Source organism: Stenella coeruleoalba (genome assembly GCF_951394435.1).
Source record: "Stenella coeruleoalba genome assembly, chromosome: 1".
Lineage (NCBI taxonomy): Eukaryota > Metazoa > Chordata > Mammalia > Artiodactyla > Delphinidae > Stenella > Stenella coeruleoalba.
The window spans coordinates 38,290,603-38,311,603 of NC_137169.1; the positions used below are offsets into that span (position 1 = coordinate 38,290,603).

Sequence of the window (21,001 nt, forward strand, 5' to 3'; positions counted from 1 at the left end):
TGTTTTGTTATTCTAGGTCCTTTGGATATCCAAATAAGTTTTTAAAATTGGCTTGTCAATTAAAAAAAAAGAAAAAAAAGGCCTATTAGGATTTTGATTGGTATTATATTTTATCTAGAGATCACTTTGGAGAGAAATGACAACAATATTGAGTCATCCAACACAGTATATCTCTCCATTTACTTAGATGTTTTTTATTTTCTCTCAGCAATGTTTAGAAGCATTTTTTGAGAATCTTAGAAATTAGTATAGACACCAAGTCAGCTGATCCATCTCACCTATTCCCTTTCTCTTAGGTCTTCTGGCAGCTCAATACCCCAGCAACAATTTCTTAATTCCTTTTAGGTATATATAATCAAAATAGCATGGCCAAAGCTGAAAAGAAACTGCCAATAAAAGAGAAACTTAAAGGAGGCTGAAAAGATTAAGGTCTCAGGTATTGCTTCCAACATTCACTTCTATTAATAAATAAAGATCCACATCAGAAAGGGCTGAGACGTTTCAGAGAGCTAAACAGCCACAGGCTCATTGGGCCAAATCCACATGATTTCATAAGGCTAAAAATCTTACTTATCAGTACAATCAATATGTGAGCATCTTTGTTAAATAACTATAACATGTGAGATGGTATGGAGCATGAAGAGATTGGTTAGGAAACATCCTTGTCTGGCAGCACTGATAAGCAATCCTCATATGGTCACTGGACACTTACTGTTGGACAGGACTGAGCTCGGTTCCAGATCAAATCAAACTTCTCTTTCTGTAGGTTAGAAAAGAATAAAATTCAAAAACAAGAAAACATAAAAGGCCACAATCACATTTAAATTCACCAAGACTGAACTCTAGAACTAAAATACAACTAAAACAACCCCAAGTTCCATCATCTACAAATCCCTACAACAAAGAGGAAAAAGTAGAGGTACGCTTTCCTGTTCAATATTGGAATTCTGTGTGAAGAGTGGATACTGCAAATGCTCTAACTCTTTAGGGGACTCTGCCCAGTGTCAGAGACAACAGGTCACTGAGTCTGTCCAGGGAGAGCTAAGAAGGCCTGTTCAAACAATGAGTCAGCATTGGAGACCTAAAATATCACGAAAAGTGCCAAGCCTTCTGAATGTTGCACTCATGAAAGGAAAGGGTATATATGTAAAAGATCTTTTTATTTTCTTAAAAGAAAATAAAAGATAGCAATACTCTCACAACAACCAAAAGGCCTGGCTTTATTTTTCCATCTGTAAGTTTTCCTCCTTAAACGTACACGTGTAAGCTCAGTATATATTTGGGTGCTTGATATAAACTTAACCTAAAGCTACTTCCTCTTCAGAGAAGAACAATTAAAGAACTAGCTGATAACCCAGTACATTAAATGCTTTCTTCTGGTAGAAGGCAGCAGGACATAAACCAGAAGAAGTCGGCAGCCTTCCTTCCCAGTCACAGATCTTAATGGTCAAGCGGTGGCCCGTTACTATCTCCAAGAAAGCAATTTTGAGAAAGGAAAAAGAAAAAAGCCACTTGCTAAGGGGAAATGCCAGAAAAAGACTAGGAGGAAGCTCCAAGTCAGCTCAGGTACAGGTCACTCACAGACAGGAAGGGAAGAAAGCTAGGCCAGAGGCCTTGTCCTAAATTCCAACAGCTTGGCTGGAAAACACCAAAAAGAAATAAAAGACACTTGGAAACTGCTCAGCAACATAAACTTACACCATGCTCCCTTGTCAGAGACTTGACTCAAAGAGACATTTCTAAACCAGAAAGATGAAAAACAAAAGCCATAAATATACCATATGGAGCTCCCAATCTTTGGTGCTCAGGGTATAATAAAAACCCTCAGAGCTACAAATGTAAGTTCTCAAGAGGCAATAAACATAGGAAAAGTAAAAGCAACTGGCCTGCTAAGGTTAGAGCCCTGACCTTCATGTTATAACACTCTCATTTTCCCCTCCAAACTACTTACAGGAATAACTGCGTAGACTGTATCTTTTGCTGCAAAATACTGCTGCCAAATCTGTACAAAAAAGAGAGAGTGTCTGTGACCATCAGTAACCTTTTCAACCTGTACCAAGAAGTGGTGACAGCTTTCATTGCTCAGAGTAATATGCTATTTGATAACAGGGAGGAAAACCCAACGTAATACTTTTATTACTAGTACATGATTACAAAAAAGATTTAATACAACCTACTCTTCTAGATGATTAAACTGTAACTCTTAATAACAAATTCCTATCAGAGAAACGGATTCTGAGACCTTGTTAATCACTTCTCCCAAGGTGTGCCTTGTGTGTAATAGACAAGCTTCTTTTTTATCATATGTTCTCTCTTCTCTCCCAAAACCCGCACTGTCCGGCCAACTGTGGGCCCTCTCAGAGAGCCAGGATCAGTCATTCGGAACCCAGGGTCTGAAGTCAGGCAGATCTGGACACATATCCCAGCTCTTATCATTTGCTGGCTCTGCTACTTTGGGAAAACTACTGGAAATCCCTAAATTATATCAATATACTCATCAATAAAATAGTAATATTAACCTTAGAGGATTACCGTGAAGACTACTGAAATAATGTTTGTGCTTAGCACAACAGAATTACAATGCAAACCAAAGCCAAGGTGCTCCGAGGGCAAAAAAGAGGCACTTAATCCAAGTTAGGGAACAAGTGGCAGAGGAAGGGACACTTGAGCTGTATCCTGAAGAATGATCAGGAGTTAGCCAGGTGAACAGGGAGTCTGGGAAGAAAAACAGGTAGGAGAGAAGATAAGAGACACATTCTAAGCAGAGAATGACAAGCAGTAGCAAAGGCATAGAGGTTGGGGAAGGCATCATAGCCAAGGTGACACCTGAGGGAGCTGGTGTTGAAGACTGGGTCACCTTCCTTTAGAGCTGCTCTGCTTTGTCAACATTCCCATGAAAATGGGGGGGGAGGGAGGCAACTGAAGATACTAATCAAAGTGTGATCTCACCAACACAAAGCACAGAAGGACTATTACCTCCTAGGACCTTACTCTATCAATGCAGTAAGGTTGCTTTTCTTTTTTTTTTTTTTTTTTTTGCATGTCAAAACACTGTCTCATTTTTTTTTTTTTTTTTTTTTTTTTGCGGTACACGGGCCTCTCACTGTTGTGGCCTCTCCCATTGTGGAGCACAGACTCCGGACGCGCAGGCTCAGCGGCCATGGCTCACGGGCCCAGCCGCTCTGCGGCATGTGGGATCTTCCCACCGGGGCACGAACCCGTGTCCGCTGCATCGGCAGGCGGACTCTCAACCACTGCGCCACCAGGGAAGCCCTGTCTCCTCATTTTAAGGACAGCATATCCAGCTTATTTTTATTTAATTTGTATTAGAAGATAGTTTATGAATCCACACTGAATTTATGAGACTGACAGACGTTCCCTAACATAGTTGACCTTGGTTACTCAAAATTATATTAATGAACACAAATTCGTATCTAAAAATATAGGTCTAAATGATATTTGTCATATGATTATCAGGCCTCCTGGGCCTGGCTTCTCTCCCCCCTAAAGGACATGCCTGGTGTCCACTTTCTATTGGCACTTCTTCCCAAAGGCAGTTTGAGGTCTCCCGGAGACTTTGCATTAAGCCTCTATTAACAGAAGTTAGAACTCTGCGCTGTTTTCTTTTTGTTTTTCTGTCTTTCCACTAGGCTGAAACCCCTTGAGAGCTGGGGATTCTCTCATTTATTTCTATGCCTGGCACAGAGGCTGACATTTAATAACTGTCTGCTGAAATCAATGACACAGCGTTCAAGGACACCCACAGCAATTGGCACAGCTTCCCGTAAGGGAATATGATGCAGTCAAACAGACAAGGCTTTGAGTCCTAGCTCTGCCACTAAGTTGCTTCATGTCTTTAAGTTACGGTTTCCTCAGCTGTAAATTGGGAATAATAGCACCTACTTTATAAGGGGGTCATGACAATACAATGAAATAGTGTATATAAAGCACTAAGTACAGTACCTGACAAGTAGTATACTGCTTTTATTATTATTTTGATTCTCTCAATATACCTAAAATATAATTCATGGAACTATAAGGAATGCCAATAAATAGCTTATTATATTCTAATTAAAGAGAAAAGAATCAGATGTGAAAATGTAAATAGCATTTACAAATGCTAATTCAAGCAATATGGAATGCCTGGTATATGGAATGACCAAACAAGCGGAATAGATCACACGTGGTTTGAAGGTGTCCAGGAAGCTTCCTGCAGAAGGTCCTAAAATAATGGAGGACTCTGAATGTCAAGCAAAGGAATATGGGAAGTCACTGAATATTTGAGAGCAGGTTACTAACATAATATTTATTTTTATTTATTTATTTAAAAACACAAATATAGCACTTATTCTGTGCCAGGCACTGTTCCAAGTACTTTATAAATATTAACTCATTTAATTCCCCAAATAACTCCATGAGGTAAGTACTATTATTATGTCCACTTACAGATAGGGAATCTGAGGCCCCCAAAAGTTAACTAACTTATCAAAGTCATTCCGCTAGTAAGTGGCAGAGCTAGGACTTAAAACTGGCAGCTTGGTCCTAGAGTCTGTGTTCTTAACCAATACACTATGCGAAGTAGAACTTTAGGAGGATTGAACTGGTGAGGATATGATAGGGGGAGAGGGGGTGGGAGAAATAAGAGCAGGGAAACCTATTTAGAAAGGTAATCATCCAGGCATAGAGGAGTGATGATTTTAAATAAGATGTGGACAACAGGAATGAAAAAGAAAGGGGAAATGTCAGTTGATTAGATATATACGAGTGAGACCAAGTTTTTGTATGCACTATTTTTCATGTCATTCATCACTTTTGTTTTCAATGATTGCCTTTCATTTTGGCTAGAAAGAGGTGTCAGGAAATGTATGCTCCTTTCTACTTTCAGATTTGGTTCACAGAGCACACATTTTCATAAAGTATGACAATTCATTTTCATTCATTACCTGTTTTATTTCTTCTGCAGTTTTGTCTTTCACCATCTCAATGTTAAAGATTGAACTGAGGGTCTGAAAGAGAAAATAAAAGGCAATTAACACCCACAATTAAAAAAATAAAACAGTTTAACTCTATCTGTAAGCCTTGTGGGAAGCAACATGGGAGGACAGTACAGCAGATCTTCAATAAGTGGAGAATGAGTATAAGAAAACCCACATGCTCGGAAAAGGGAGCCCCCAGGGCAGGTTTCACAGTTCTATTTTCAGGGGATATCTACTGGTACTTCCCAAATGTTTCACGCTCACTAATAAGTGTTGCAGCACTTTGCAGCTCCTAAGAGGAGAAAGTTCGGTTGTTACCTTTAACTGCTATTCTGCCAGAAGTGGCTCCTTATTTGCAAGTTAAATGACAGAGTAAACATGTTTTTATTTGATTTTTTAAAACTACTTCCTGGGACTTCCCTGGCGGTCCAGTAGTTATGACTCCACATTTCCACCGCAGGGGGCACGGATTCAATCCCTGGTTGGAGAACTAAGATCCCGCATGCTGCGCAGCGTGGCCAAAAAAAAAAATCTACTTCCTATAGAAAGTAGTAAGTAGTATACTACATTTCCTTCACATTTCCTCTAGCACCCCCAGGACCCACACTATACTAGGAGTCATATCAAGGTCATAACAAAAATTCGTAGAAATATCTCTCATCTCCACAGTTAGAAAATCACAAAATCACTGAACCACAGTAAATATGTTCAAACTTGCAGCCTCTTATTATAGATGTTCCATATGAATTTACGCTTGGATATTTAATTAAAAACCTACCTTGTCCTTGGTGAATCCTCTGCTCATACGCTGTTTCCCCAATGTGTCTGTCTGAAATATACAGTGGGACAGGATATTAATCTATACTTTTAAGAAGACGACCACCCTCCCTAGGTGAGGTGCCCAATAACTCATTTAGTAATGTTGCACCTCAGAACTCACTTCTCTCCACTCTATACAGTAACTGTACATACTGTTCTAAGAGTTACTGTTTGTGAGACAACTTTTCTTTGACTGATTCTGAGATACAGAGATGAGAAAGGAGTTCTTTGTTAGTAAACACCATCTACTGGTACTGAGAGTCCATTATATCCCTGCCACCATGGATGAGGGAATCCTTCTCAGAACAAGCCTACTCGGGTTTCCTGTGCTCTCTTTCCCAGTGAGCCACAGAGGAGGTAAGAATGGAATGATGTATTTTCCAAGCTGCTTCTTATCTGTGACAGCATTTCTGAAGTCAGGCAACCTCAGCAGACTATTGAGTCTTTTCTAGTACTCCATCTTAGTATTCCCTCCCTCAAATTAGACTCCCCCTCAAAAAAGGCCAGGAACAACTGAAAGTGATTATTTTCTCTCCTAGCCCACTCTCAGATAAAGGTCATGGCCAGGAAATACAATTTTGAGTTGTTTCTGACAGTAGGGATGTGTTGTTCTGAGTTTTCCATTCAATTTCTGTGCCTTTCAGAGAGGAGTGCAATCCACACCTGGGATTCTGAAGCTGAAACATACTTTCTGCATTAAACCCTGTTTTTCATTACTCTGTGCTTTAATGAATCCAAACCTTTCATAAATGATGTCGGTAGAACCAGTACCCACACACTAGACAAAAGCGTGCTGTAGAAAAACCTACTGGATACACCCTATGTGCCCAAAGTCTCAAGAGCAATTAATGAAACATTTAAAGTATGTCTACTACAGATGCTTTGGAAACCTATGGGGACCTGTTTTTTTGTTATCACAATAATTGACTGGATGGTTTCACCTGCATTTATGGGAGAGGCAGTGGCGCTAAATGAGCTGCAATTTTGCAGATGAGTTCTACATAATGAATTTTCCCTCATCCCACACAACTTTCCAATTCTAGCCAGACCTTCCCTCCTTCCTCCCTCCCTCCTTCCTCCCTCCCTCCTTCCTCCCTCCCTCCTTCCTCCCTCCCTCCTTCCTTTCCTTTCTCTTTCTTTCTCCTTTTTTATTCAATACTGAATTTTTCAGAAATGCAACTACTATGTAACTTCAGAGAAGACTGTACATTGTGGAATCTCATGAGGGTCACTGATAACAACACTGCTTATGGTTTGGGAGTTTTTATAATTACCAACATCCGGTACCAGTTTGCATTTGATGCTTACGTATTCATGGTGATTCCATACAGAGGTGAAAGAACCTGATGACCGTACTAGGTCTCACAGCATAGTTGTGCCCAAGAACTTACATGCTGAAATCTGTATTTTATTTAAAAAATACTTCCCTTTATTACAGTTAAGGCATTATATTTATTTTTCCCCCTGAAATTATGTGTGTAGGTGGGTTATATTGTCTACATTTCATTTCAGGGTAGAATTAGAGAGAATTAAATACAATTTATTATAAAAAGGGGATGTTGGGTATCACGTGGTAGGGAACCAATGACTCAAAGTAAAGAAAAGGCTTTAGAAATGTAGTCATTAGCTATTAGCCTTCCTCTAGCTAGATAAGAAAGACAGTAAGTGAATATTTACCTAAGAGTTGCCATAATTTAAATTAAATCTTTACTTATTCTGCTCTTGTCATCGTAAAGCTGAATTTCTAAGTCTTGTTTCAAAAAGCCTTCCCAGATAATATTGAAAGTTTATAATACAGTAATATTTCCCATAGCTATTTATTTGTAATCTTGACACTATGTTTGCTAAAGGAAATTACATTTGATAAAATATTTGTAGTAGAAAGTTATTTGTTCATATAAAATTGTAAACTACGTTTATCACAGGTTGAATTTCTCCCCAACCTTGTAATGATTAACCCATTAACTATTCTTATTCTAATTAACTCAACCAGTTATTAAAAGACTGAGTGGATTCTCTTAAAATTTAGGATACCCAAGGCAAAAAAAGTTATTTTCCAAGTAAAATAAACATCTCTCCTTTTACAATGTAGAACCCCAATTTTCCACTGTAACTACCTTATTTCAGGCCCCTGCAGCCCACACCTGGATATATTCTCCCTGGCTTTGCCTCTCCCCCCTCCAATTTGTTCTGTACACCACCTTAGATTAGTATTTTTCAAATCATAGGTTGTGAAATCAATTTAGTGGACTGTAGCCAAAGTTTTTTAAAAGATGAAAATAATAATAAGAGTGCATTGCATGTATCAATAGTAAAAGTAAGCATTTGTTTCAGTTATAATTATATACATATATGTGTAATGAATTGCAATGTAAAATATATTTCTTACCGTGGGTTATGGTCAAAAAGTTTGAGAAGCACTGCATTAATCTTCCTATACAATTGTCCCCTGGTATCAGTCAGGGATTGGTTCCAGGACACCTGAAGACACCAGAATCTGTAGGTGCTCAAGTCTCTTATATAAAATGGTGTAGTATTTGCATATAACCTACGCACATCTTCCCATACACTTTAAATCATCATACTTATAATACCTAATACAATGTAAATTCTATGTAAATAGTTGTAAATACAATAAATGCTATGTAAATAGCTACCTGTAAGTGGTAAACTCAAGTGTTGCTTTTTGGAACTTTCTACAGTTTTTTTTTCCCCTGAATACTTTCTATCAGCTGTTGGCTGGATCCACAGATGCAAAATCTGTGGATGCAGAACCTGCAGATAGGGAGGGCTGACTATACACAGCTTTCAACATGCTTTTCCCCAGCTCTGATTCTTGTTTAAGGGTAATAAGAGCTAACATGTATTAAGCACTTTTTCCCTCCCTGATCCCTACATGTGTGCCTTGACCACTCGACTATACCCCCTGGGAGCAGAGATTACCCTTTTCATCCCCTTATATCTCCACCATGACTACAGTACCTTGCCAGAAGGAGCAGTATACCATTTATGGATGGAGCTGATCCCCTCAATGAGCCCACTCCCAGGATAAGGGTCAGGGGTGGGGATGTAGAGCACTGGTGAGCCAACAACACCCAAAGGGGTAGGTCTTACCTTCTGTTCCACACATTTGATAAAGTCACCTTGCTTGGAGTGCCCCACTGGCTGCTTCCGAAACTCACTGCACTTCTCCAGTCGGGACTCAAAAGCAGTTGGGTCAGACCTGATCAAAGGTAAACCAAAGGATAAACAACCTGGGCCTTTCTTTCTTAAATAAATTTATTTATTTAATTTATTTTTGACTGCGTTGGGTCTTCGTTGCTGCACACGGGTTTGTCTCTAGTTGTGGAGAGCAGGGGCTACTGTTCGTTGTGGTGCGCGGGCTTCTCATTGCAGTGGCTTCTCTTGTGCAGAGCACGGGCTCTAGGTGCGCGGGCTTCAGTAGTTTTGGCATGCAGGCTCAGTAGTTGCGGCTCATGGGCTCTAGAGTGCAGGCTCAGTAGTTGTGGCGCACGGGCTTAGCTGCTTTGCAGCATGTGGGATCTTCCTGGACCAGGGCTTGAACCCGTGTCCCCTGCACTGGCAGACGGATTCTTAACCACTGCGCCACCAGGGAAGCCCGCCTTTCTGGATTTTGAAATAACAAAGCACCATGTTCCACTTTCACAGAGAGAGGACACAGTCAGAGGCTGAAGGATTTGTCTTAATTTAGTTAGGCCTGAGCACAGGCCTACAAATCAAGAAAGTGGAAAGAGAAATCCACTTATTCAACTGTTATTACTCCTCAAGGGGCCTGTGTAACATTTTTCTCCTGCAGGATATTCCCTAGGGTGACACAGGGCTTGCTCCCTCAGGTACTTACACTCTGGGTATTTGGAATTTAAATCCTTAAGATAGGAAAGGTACTTTGTGGTCATCTTGCTGGGTTAGATGCAAGAATCCTCAGGCAGGAATCCCAGGTGTCCAGCTCTTACTGGAACGCATCTAATTCTCAGACATGTCCCTTCCCTCCCCGACTAGGGCAAATCTCTATTTATTCAGATCCCAGCAACTCAGAGGCTTCAGGCAGCCTATTTTGCAGATTTAGCACCTGAGTTCTCCCTGACCCTCTCTCCAAAGAACCTGCTCCAGTTGATGGATCATCAGAATTTGTCCTTATGTCACAATGGGGCTGGTCTTCAGGCGTCAAGTCCGGGTTGGGGCTGCCATCTGTTAAGAATGCTTCAGGCTGTGTAGCTGACAATATCTGGCTGTGTACACTTTGGTGAAGATGTCATCCAGGGGCTCCAGCTCCCAGGCCATGAGACCTGTAGTGTCATGGGTGACGTCTGCAGGCTCCAAGGGCATCCTGGTTACCCCTCTGGTCCTTCTTGGTCAAGGCAATGGAGGGCGCTCGTCCTCCATGTAACTCTTTCTGGAGGTGATGTCGAACACCACTCCCTTCACTGCCATGTACTTGGATAGATCGTCCTTCCTTCCGGAGAAGGCCAGCTCCTCCTCGATGAAGAGCTGCACCAAGGGCCTCACCTGGTAGGGTGTGGCACCTGCCTGGCCAGGGCTGCAAGTACCAGGGCCTAGGTTAGTGTTGCCAGTGAGCAGATGGAGATGGTGAGGGGTGGCCCAGGCAGTGGAGCCCTGTGTACTCTCACCCTGGACATCTTTCATTACTAAAACATTTTGAGTCTAAGTCTACCTCTCTGTATCTTTCACTCCCCCAGGAACAAGAGAAAATGTCTAGTTCTTTTTATGAGTACCTGAAAATTGCTCTTATGTCACCTCCTAAGTTTCTCTAGGTTGAATTTCTTCAGTTTTTTCAGCCTCTCTTCATATACACGATTTGTAAATCATTCCTTACTGTGGACCTTCTCTCTGGGCATGTTCGTTTATGCACACTCTAGATACAGTGGACCTAAAGCTCTCACCAGTGTAGAGTGTGACGCAAAAACCCAGGTACTGGACTGGAGTGGGGTCAGCAGGGCACACAGCCTTGTCTTGCTGTTGGCTCACACTGAACTGGGGTTATAAGTGCTCCAAGAGCCCAGGTTTTAGTGAGTATGCTACAGCACTAACCAATCAGGACTATAATTCCTTTTAAAATATCTCACGATAGCCCACCTGTTGGTCTTGGGCCTCACGGTGAAGCTCTGTCTTGCCTCTTTCCTCGATGACTTGGCCCAGGTTCTACTGATCCTTTCTTGGCCCTGCTTTCACTGCATACCTCCCTTTTCCTCTACCTCATGTTCTTTTCCCTTTTGTAGCCACAGTTTTCCCTCCCATCTCACTCAACTTCTTCTAGAACTTATTCCTTCCTCTCTCCCTTTCACTCATTCAACAAACTTGACTTGTTGTCTCTCGCCTGTTGGTTGACTTGCTGGGCTTCAGAGATACAGAAATAAATAAGAAAGAGTCCCTACCTCAAGGAGCTTACTATCTAGTAGGACAGAAGGACATGTAAATAAGTACATGAGAGTGCTACAGGTATTAAGATGAAAATTTGCTCAGATATTCCCAAATGGCTAAGGTCGTTTCAGGCTCTGTTGCTCCCCATACCTGGAACACCTGCCCCCAACGTCAGTCCTTTATTCCTTTGCGCTGGGCCATAGAGCTAAAAGGAAGTTTTGGTATTAGATAAAGCTAGGGAGACTGGCAGGTACTAGAGCACAAGGGCCTTGCATGGAACACTAAGGATATGGAGTGGCCTTGGAAAGCCACTCTTTAGGAGACAGCAGTAGTATGTGTAAACACTGACACAGGAATGATCTAGTGGGGAAGGAAAGTAAAACCAGTCATTCATTTGTTCATGAATAGGAATGAACAGGAGCTGTGAAGTATTCAGAATATTAGTAGACCACTCTTCTGAGATGCCTGTCTGTGAAAGGGATCAGTGAGGAAAGGCTGAAGGGGAATGTAGGTCAAGAAAAGGTTTTTAAGATGACAAATACTTGAGTATATCTGAATGCTGTTGAAGGAGAGCAGAAATCCTCATTCATTTATTCTGTCATTCTTTCAAAGAAAGATCATTATAGTAGCAGTGACATGGACTGGGGGTGGATGGGTCTAAGACCAGAAGTGAGGAAGACTAGTTAGAGCAGGGGTCCCCAAGCCCCGGGCCACGGACCGGTACCATTCCGTGGCCTGTTAGGAACTGGGCCACACAGCAGGAGGCAAGCAGCGGGCAAGCGAGCGAAGTTTCATTCTGTATTTACAGCCACTCTCCATCCCTCGCATTACTGCCTGAGCTCCGCCTCCTGTCAGATCAGCGGCAGCATCAGTCTCATAGGAGCGCAAACCCTACTGTGAACTGCGCACGTGAGGGATCTAGGTTGTGCGTTCCTTATGAGAATCTAATGCCTGATAATCTGAGGTGGAGGTGAGGCGCTGATGCTAGCGCTGGGGAGTGGCTGCAAATACAGAGTATCATTAGCAGAGAGGTTTGACTGCACAGAGACCATAATAAATCAATTGCTTGCAGACTCCTGTCAAAACCCTATCAGTAGGGACTTCCCTGGCGGTCCAGTGGCTAAGACTCCACGCTCCCAATGCAGGGGGCACAGGTTCAATCCCTGGTTGGGGAACTAAGGTCCCACATGCTGCACAGTGTGACCAAATAAATAAATAAATGCCTTGGGGCTTCCCTGGTGGCGCAGTGGTTGAGAGTCCGCCTGCCGATGCAGGGCACACGGGTTCGTGCCCCGGTCCGGGAAGATCCCACATGCCGCGGAGCGGCTGGGCCCGTGAGCCATGGCCGCTGAGCCTGCGCGTCCGGAGCCTGTGCTCCGCAACGGGAGAGGCCACAACAGTGAGAGGCCCGCGTATTGCAAAAAAAACCAAACCAAAACAAAACAAAACAAAAAAACCCTATCAGTGAGTGGCAAGTGAAAACAAGCTCAGGGCTCCCACTGGTTCTGCATTATGGTGAGTTGTATAATTATTTCACTATATATTACAATGTAACAATAACAGAAATAAAGTGCACATAAAATGTAATGTACTTGAACCATCCCGAAACCGTAACCCGCCCCCCACCACGGCAGTCTGTGGAAAAATTGTCTTCCACAAAACCGGCCCCTGGTGCCAAAATGGTTGGGGACCGCTGAGTTAGAGGATGACTGCAATATTCTGGGTGAAGATGATAGAGTAAATTAAGGCTGTGGAAGTAGAGATGAGCTAGAACTCAAAGAAGTTACAGCATCAGTCTTAGGTTTCCTTTCCTAAGACAACTGTGCCCACCCTGCCAGATTCTCTCCCAAGTCCCTTCGATTTTCACTTTTGATCTCTTTCAGCTCTTCCCAGTTCAACTCTTTGGACCCTCCAAGGCCCCCTTATACCCACCTCAACCTCCTCTAATCTCCAGGTCCTTCTCTCTGGAAGGTGAAGGGTAGTGTTAGGAACCCCGGACTCCAAGTCAGAGAAATCCCAACCAGCTGTGTGACCTTTGGCAGGCCTCTTACCTCTCTCTGATCCTCAGTTTTCTCATCTTAATGAGAGAGTTCAACTGAGAGCCAACTGTAACACTATTAATCTTTGATGCCCTGCCCCCACCCAATCTCCTTTCCTTACAGTCAGGGTCCTCAGCTAGAAGCCTGGGAACCCGAGTCCTAGGACAAGGCTCAGCTGCCTCAATAGGTGACCTTGAGCAAGTCAAGTCCCTTCTCTGGAAGGCTCCATTTTTCCCATTTCGATAATGAGTACAGGTCTCTCGGAGTTGCCTGCCTCTTAAGGGCTGTCGTAAGAGTCGACCTCAGCGTTTTGAGAACTAAAGCAGACAGAAAGACAACTGGGGCTTCGCAGAGACTCCCGGCTCTCACACTAGCTGTGTGATCTTAGGCAAGTGACCAAGCCTCTCTGAGCCTAGATAATCATCTGTAGAGTGGGGGCAGTGCCAGTGATCCTCTAGCAGGGCTGCTGGAAGGGCTGAGAGCGCCAGATACAGATACACCAGGAGCGCGGGCCGAGCGCCGCCCCTCCTCCCTGCCCGCCGCCCGCCGCCGGCCGGGCCCGCACCTGCGCAGCTGCTGGATCTTGTCGCGGTAGCGGTCGTAGAAGGGGTTAGCCTCGATCTCTTTCCCGACCCCGCTGCCTTCGACGCCCCCCGCGGGCCGGCCCGAGCCGCGGCGCACCGGGAACACGCGCAGCTGCGCGGGTGACACGAGCCCCAGGCCCAGGGCGCGGCTGCGCACCGCGCACAGGCCGCGGTAGAGGCCGGCCACCTGCAAGACGGCCGGGCCCGCGCCACCCGCTGCCGCCACCACGGCAGCCATGGCTGCCCCCGCCTCCTCCTCCTCCTCCTCCCCGGGCACGTCGGCCTCGGCCCGCGGCCCGCGCGCCCGCTCCATTGCCCTCCGGGTCCGCCGCGCCCGCGCTCCAGCAGCGAGGTTCCGCGCACGCAAGGTTCCGGGAGCCGGTGAAGGGCGCGGTGGGAGGCAGGGGGTTCGCCGCTCCTGCCCCGGGCCCCGCCCGCGCCCCGCTTGCTCTGCAGCTTTAGCGCCCCCGCCCAGCCTTCTCGCCGAGCCTGCGACCAGCAGCCCTTGCGGGTTAAGTCTCCTCTTGAAAGCTGCTCGGACCTACTGGTCCTCACCGAGCTTGCTCCCTTTTAAATTCTTTAGGCACGTACTGGAGTAGTCATCCTTCAGCATCGAAGGCCCTTTCATCAGCTGTAATCACAGTAGCAGCTTCTCTTTATTGAGCGTTTCTATGTGCAGGACACTATTTGCTTCATACTGTGTGAGGCAGGTTTTATCCCCATTTTATAGACGAGGAAACTGAAGCTGAGAATCATTAAGAGACTTGTCCAAGACTTGTCCAAGGGCTGAATTCTTTTAAAGATGCCAGCTGCCTCCGAAGCCTTTTCTTCCTCTGCTTCCTGACACCCACCTTGAACTCCAGCCAAACTGAACTACGCTTCTCCCCAAAGACACCTGGATTTGTCCTTGACAAGTCTTTATACCTGGAATGCTGTCTCTCCACCCAATGCCACCATCTTCTTCACCCCCTGAACCAGGTGTGAGTGAACTCCTGGGGTCAAGAACAGTGACATCAACACCTGGTCTCACCTGCGTCCAGCACAGGGCCAGGCCTGGAGCAGGCCCCCTGTGATGGCATTGATCAGTCTGCCCTCATGAAAGTCCTCCTGTCGGGTCTTACCTGATAAAAACCCCTCTTGAATGATGGACCTCTTAGGGTCAGGGACAGTGCCTTCAACTCTGCTCAGTCCAGCCTGCACTTTCGGAGATGGGCCTTGGGCCCTGGCCTGTGCTGGGAGTAGTGTGGTAAACCCTGAGATTAGCAAGTCCTTTAAGTGCGCCAGCCTGTACCTGCCTTAGCATCCTTGCACTGGCTGCTCCCTTTGCACGTGGCTATCTCCTCATCATCTAGGGCTCAGTTCACAAGTCAGCACCTCAAAGGGACTTTTCTTGATGCACCCCCATCACTTTATATTCTTTATCCCACTACCTTATTTTCTTCAGAGCAGTTAAGGCTACCTGAAATTCTTACGTATTTATTTCCTTGTTTACATTAATTCATGGAGCTTACATTCTAGTGAGGTGAGACACAATATGTATACATACCTACATACGTACATAAATAATGTTAGGTGATAATACACGTTATGAAAAAACAAAGCAGGCTAGGAGAGACAGAGCTAAGGGGCCAGTTGAGCAGAGACCTGAAGGAAATGAGGCATGGTCTGTGTGGATACCTGGGGGAAGAGCCTTCCAGATGGAATAGCAAGTGCAAAGGCCTTGATGCAGGAGCACGCTTGCCCTGCTTGTGGAACAGCAAGAAGGTTATTGTGCGAAGGAGGCATGGAGAGGGGTAGTTTGATCGTTCAGGGCTTTGTAGGCTTTGGTTAAGGACTTTGGTTTTAAATCTGAGTGAGGGTCCTCCTTGGTAGTGCAGTGGTTAAGAATCTGCCTGCCAATGCAGGGGACACGGGTTCGATCCCTTGTCCGGGAAGATCCCACATGTCATGGAGTGACTAAGCCTGTGTGCCACAACTACTGAGCCTGTGTCTAGAGCCCATGAGCCACAGCTACCGAAGCCCGCACCTAAAGCCCATGCTCCGCAACAAGAGAAGCCACTTCAATGAGAAGCCCGTGCACTGCAACGAAGAGTAGCCCCCACTTGCAGCAACTAGAGAAAGCCTGCACATAGCAACGAAGACCCAACACAGCCAAAAATAAATAAAGAAATAAAAATAATTTATAATAAAAAAAATTAAAAAGGCTCATTCTGACTGCTGGTGGAATATAGGGCGTGGGGGACAAGGATGCAAGCTCTCCCAAGGGTGATTAATTTGTCCTAGTTTACCTGGGATTTTCCTGATTTTAGCATCAAAAGTCCTATGTCCTGGAAACTCCCTCAGTCCCAGGCAAACAGGGATGGTTGATCACCCTAAAGGGAGACCAGGTGAGAGAGGGTGGTACTTGTATTAAAGTGATGATGATGGAAAAATGGTCAGATTCTGGGTATGTTTTTTTTTTTTTTTTTTTTTTTTTTGTGGTATGCGGGCCTCTCACTGTCGTGGCCTCTCCCGTTGCAGAGCACAGGCTCCGGACGCGCAGGCTCAGCGGCCATGGCTCACGGGCCCAGCCGCTCCGCGGCATGTGGGATCCTCCCTGACCGGGGCACGAACCCGTGTCCCCTGCATCGGCAGGCGGACTCTCAAACACTGCGCCACCAGGGAAGCCCCTGGGTATGTTTTGAAGGCAAAGCCTAAAGATTTTGCTACTGGAGTGAACGTGGGTATGAGAGAATGAAGGGCGTCAAGGGTGACTGTCAGGTTTTTGGCCTGAACAACTGGAGGGAGAGAGTTGCCACTTACAGAGAGGAGGAGGCTGGAGTAGGTTTTGGAGATGGACCGTCAGGAGTTTGGTTTTGGACATGGTAGTTTGAGATAACAGACTGGCAAGGAGGGATGTCAGCCAGGCTTTTGGGAGTATGAGTCTAAAGTCCTGAGGAATGGTCTGGGCCGGAGGTACAACGTTGAGAGTTGACAGTGTATATATGGTAGATACGCTATTTAAAGTCATGAGTCTGGGTGAGATCACTGAGGGAATGAATGTGGACAGAGGGCTGAGGACTGAGCCCTCGGGCACCTGACATTTAGAGATCAGGGAAAAGAGGAGAAACTAGCAAAGGAGACTGAAAAGCAGAAGCCAGTGAGGTAGAGCCCAGAGTAAGTGGAACATGGAGAGAAATCTGTGCTCATTAGTGCCCCAAGTCCCACGCTGGGGGCTTAAAGAGGGAAGTACTTAGATGGTGCCCAGAAGCTGAGCTAGGCCTAGTGGTGCAACCTTCAGGCAGGCTGACGTGGATTTAGTTAGGGGAGGGCTTTCTAACTGAGCTGCCCATAAATGGATCAAGCTGCTTCAGGAGGTGTGGGCAAGTCCCTGACCCAAGCAATTCCCCACGTATTAGTGCTGGGTAGGGGAGATCTGCCTCTAGCGCTCAATCATGTGCTGGGAGTTGGACTACACAACTCTCAAAGTGCCTTCAAACTGGAGACGGTGTGATTCTGGGAAGCCAACTGAAAGAACTTTGTCACAGAGTAGGGGGTGTTGAGCTGAGCCTTGAAGGATAAGCAGGTGTTCAGTGGTGGGGAGAGTGGGGAGGGGCACTCCTAGGTGGAGGAGCAGTGTGAGCAATGCTCCAGAGATGTGAATAAGCAGGGTCTGTTAAGCAGGGTCTGGTCAGAAGGGAAAGGTGTGTGAAGGATGGGGAGGAAGGTGAAGCTGAAAAGAGATGTAGGGCCAGATGGTGGGGAGCTCCCATACGGCCTGATGCCCTGGAAGCACTTGCCAATACTCATTGAAGGAAGGTAATGAAACAAAAGAGAAATTGTAAGAGCCAAGGAAGGACCACATAGCTCCCTTGAGTGGGTTGTCTCCTGACAAGTCAGTCATAGCAGACTTGACGGCAGGGCTGCCCACTGCTCTGGGTGCTCCCTGCCCAGGGATCCATCAACTGTTCCTTAAAGCCTAGGGACAAAATAAGCCCCCGAGGAATCTAGGGCCCTTTCCTGGGGGCTGCTCTGTAGGTCAGAGGTAGGGGGCCGACAATTTAGAGGGTGGGTCAGTCCCTGGTAGAAGCAGTAGAGACGCACTAGGCCTAGGAAACACCACTGGTGGAGTCTGTTCCTTCCATTAGACTTCACAAGCATCGCCCTTGGATGCTCAGTGTTCAGAACTCTGTGAACCACCTTTAGGGAACAATGGGGTCTGGGAATTCTGGGGACTCCTATTGGCTAGACAGATGGGTAGGTGAACTCCCTCTCCCCAGAGCCATCGGCCAGCTAGGTACCAAGGTTTGACATTATGGATTCCCAAAGGGAGGACCTCAGCCTCCCTGGTGGTAAGTGTGCTCCCTCCCCAAATCCCTGCCCCCTGCTTTATGCCCTAGGCTTGGGGGCACTCAGGGAAGACCTTTTGCACGGATGGGGGTGATGGCTGCCTGTGTGGAAGCATGCTAAGAGTTAGGACAGGGTTTCCTCTAGAAAACTATGGATTTCTTGAGGGCATAGACCATGTCTCTCTGACAGCCCAGAGGGGGTACCACAAATACCCCAGGACATCACAGCTGAATGGTTAGCGGTATGGTGGAATGGGATGGGACATTGGTGTCCCGTCGACTGGTAAACTTTTACTTTCTTGATGGGCTTTGCCTTTAGTGAGGCTTCTCATTCTGATGGATCAGACGGGGCCAGGGTTGGGAACCAGAGGCTTGAGTAAGCCTGGGCAGGTCGTGCCCCTCTAGACCTAGCTTTTCTTATCTGTGAAGAGCGAAAGGTGGCCTCTTAAACTCCCTGGAAATCCTGCTTTGACTGAATAAAAGAATGATGAGGCCAGTCAATGAGAAAAGGAAGGAATGGAGAGAGTGGTTAAGTGGAGGGAACGATTGGTGAAAGAGCTAAGCAGAGGAATGAGAAACAGCTGAGACCCCAAGCTACAGCTATCAGCCAGCTTGCTTTTTTTCTTATTGCCTTCCTTAGTGTGGGTGCCACTGTACTTTGGATTCCTGGGGCTGTGTTCTGTGATAACCGGCGGCTGCATTCTCTTTCTGCACTGGAGGAAGAACCTGCGGCGGGAAAGGCGTGCCCGGGAGTGGATGGAGGTGATGCGAGCAGCCGCATTTACCTACAGCCCGCTGTTGTACTGGATTAACAAGCGACGGCGATATGGCATGAACGCGGCCATCAACACGGGCCCTCCCCCTGATGCCACCAAGACCGAGACTGACACCCAGAATTCAGATCACCCGTGGGAGTTGGACATCCCCGAGAGCAGGAGCTATGCTACTCAAGACAGCAGCCCCAAGGTGGAGGCCCCCAGCCCCCTGCAACCTGCAGTGCAGCTGATCCCACAGCAGCCCCTACCTTCCCCGGTGCTGCGGCCCCAGGCCAGCTCCCGACCCCCGATTCCCATTTTTCAGGAGGTGCCCTTTGCCCTCTCGCTGTGTAACCTACCCCCGATGCTGAACCACTCAGTCTCCTACCCTTTGGCCACCTGTCCTGAAAGGAACATCCACTTCCATTCCCTCCCCACACTGGCCCAGGGGGACCACTGCTTAAATGCCAAGCTGTCTGCTTCAGAAGTGTAGCCTCCTCCCACTGAGGATGGGAGCTGGAGGTATCGGGGCAGTGCAGGAAATGGAGCTGACCTCAGGGAGGTGGTACTGACACAGAGGCCAGGGCCCATCTAGATGTCACATAATGAAAGATTTAAAAAAGTCCAAGACTCCCTTGTGTCTCATTTGCTGTTAGGAGGGAAAATGTCTGAGGGGGGCACTTCACAAACCAAGCTGAAGGTCAGAGTCTCACCAATACCAATGGGAACTGAGGGCTGGCTGCGGGGAGACACGCTGAACCAGTAGTTGTGATGGGCTCAACATCCCTCTAGACAGTATTTAAGAACAAAACCATATGTCAGACCCTGGGCTAGGTACCCAAAGGGAATGACATTCTGTGGGACATTAAGCACAGTTGCGACAAGAGTGGCAGCCACTGAGGATGCATGAACGATGGTGATTGGTAGTGGCCAAAACAAGTCAGTAGGAAACCCATGAGCCACAGTGCACTGCTGCTGGAATTGCATTCTTTGTTAACATCTAAGATGTATCGCGTTCTTGTGTGGTTGTCTACATTATTTCTAATACAAGAACACTGCCAAACATATCACAATCCTCTTCTTACAGATGAAGTTTCCAAGGGCATTTGCCGTATCATTTTTTTTTTTTTTTTTTGTGGTACGCGGGCCTCTCACTGTTGTGGCCTCTCCTGTTGCGGAGCACAGGCTCTGGACGCGCAGGCTCAGCGGCCATGGCTCACGGGCCCAGCCGCTCTGCGGCATGTGGGATCCTCCCGGACCGGGCCACAAACCCGTGTCCCCTGCATTGGCAGGCGGACTCTCAACCACTGCGCCACCAGGGAAGCCCTGCAGTATCATTTTTATGTTACAGAGCAAGGTCTCAAATTTATGTCTGTCTAGCATCAAATTTCCTGATCTTCCCACCATATACCGTGGTGTCCATTCCCTAATGAAGTCTTGTTTGAAACCACTTGCAAAATGATTTATTGTGTGTGTAATTAACTTCGTTCAAGGATTGGCTTGGGGGAAGGGCTGGCCAATGAACCTCCTAAAAAATGTATTTTTTTTTTAATCTTTCTCAAGGGGATTCATGGCCTCTCCCAAAGTTAAGATCCACTGTGTACAAATATTAATTTTTGTACCTTCTGGAAACTATTCTAAAAGGAGAGACAAAGATAATACTGGCTATTTGGTCCCAGTTCAAAGATAAGAAGACCCAGCTCTGCTCCAGGATATAAAATTTTCCCTTTCACTTTGGGAATGAGAAAATCATCTTACCATATTTGTAAATGAGCTAAGCTTTTTTCCTCCTGAGAGGAAAGGCCACCAAGATTGTGTGTGTGTGCAATCCCAGAATCTAGCGGTCATGTAGAGAGCTATTAAAAATTTTTTTTTCCTGTGTGTGAAAAAAGCCCAGCTCCTCCCTATATGACCCCTTATCTTGAAATGGATTTCAAGCCTTTTTCCTTCTTTTTTTCCAAAGACATTGGAATATTTCTTGTAAACATGCTCTTATATTGAATCTCAAAATAGAAAACAGGCATTAAATGGAACTTCTCTGGTTGATACAGAGGCAGGGGCTCACTCTTCCCTCATCCTGCTCCCTTCCCACCCTGCACA

General features: G+C 46.0%; 2 protein-coding genes across 2 annotated transcripts in view; one reads left to right on the forward strand and one right to left on the reverse strand.

The window, feature by feature from the left end:
• Positions 1-14,476, reverse strand: part of ATPAF1 (ATP synthase mitochondrial F1 complex assembly factor 1) — a 28,530-nt gene extending 14,054 nt beyond the window's left edge. The window contains exons 1-6 of the mRNA XM_079932307.1: positions 13,800-14,476; positions 8,910-9,018; positions 5,755-5,805; positions 4,944-5,006; positions 1,952-2,002; positions 713-760 (exon numbers count right to left, since the gene is read on the reverse strand). Of these exons, the coding sequence (XP_079788433.1) occupies positions 713-760; positions 1,952-2,002; positions 4,944-5,006; positions 5,755-5,805; positions 8,910-9,018; positions 13,800-14,131 (654 nt within the window). The 5' untranslated portion in view covers positions 14,132-14,476. The remainder of the gene's footprint in view (positions 1-712; positions 761-1,951; positions 2,003-4,943; positions 5,007-5,754; positions 5,806-8,909; positions 9,019-13,799) is intronic.
• A 3,636-nt stretch (positions 14,477-18,112) lies between these two features.
• On the forward strand, positions 18,113-19,394 carry TEX38 (testis expressed 38; the record flags this gene model as incomplete). The annotated part of the gene is made up of 2 exons (XM_079941661.1): positions 18,113-18,149; positions 18,787-19,394. 2 exons carry the CDS (start codon positions 18,113-18,115, stop codon positions 19,392-19,394), a joined length of 645 nt encoding a protein of 214 aa, XP_079797787.1.
• Between the last annotated feature and the right edge of the window lie 1,607 nt (positions 19,395-21,001).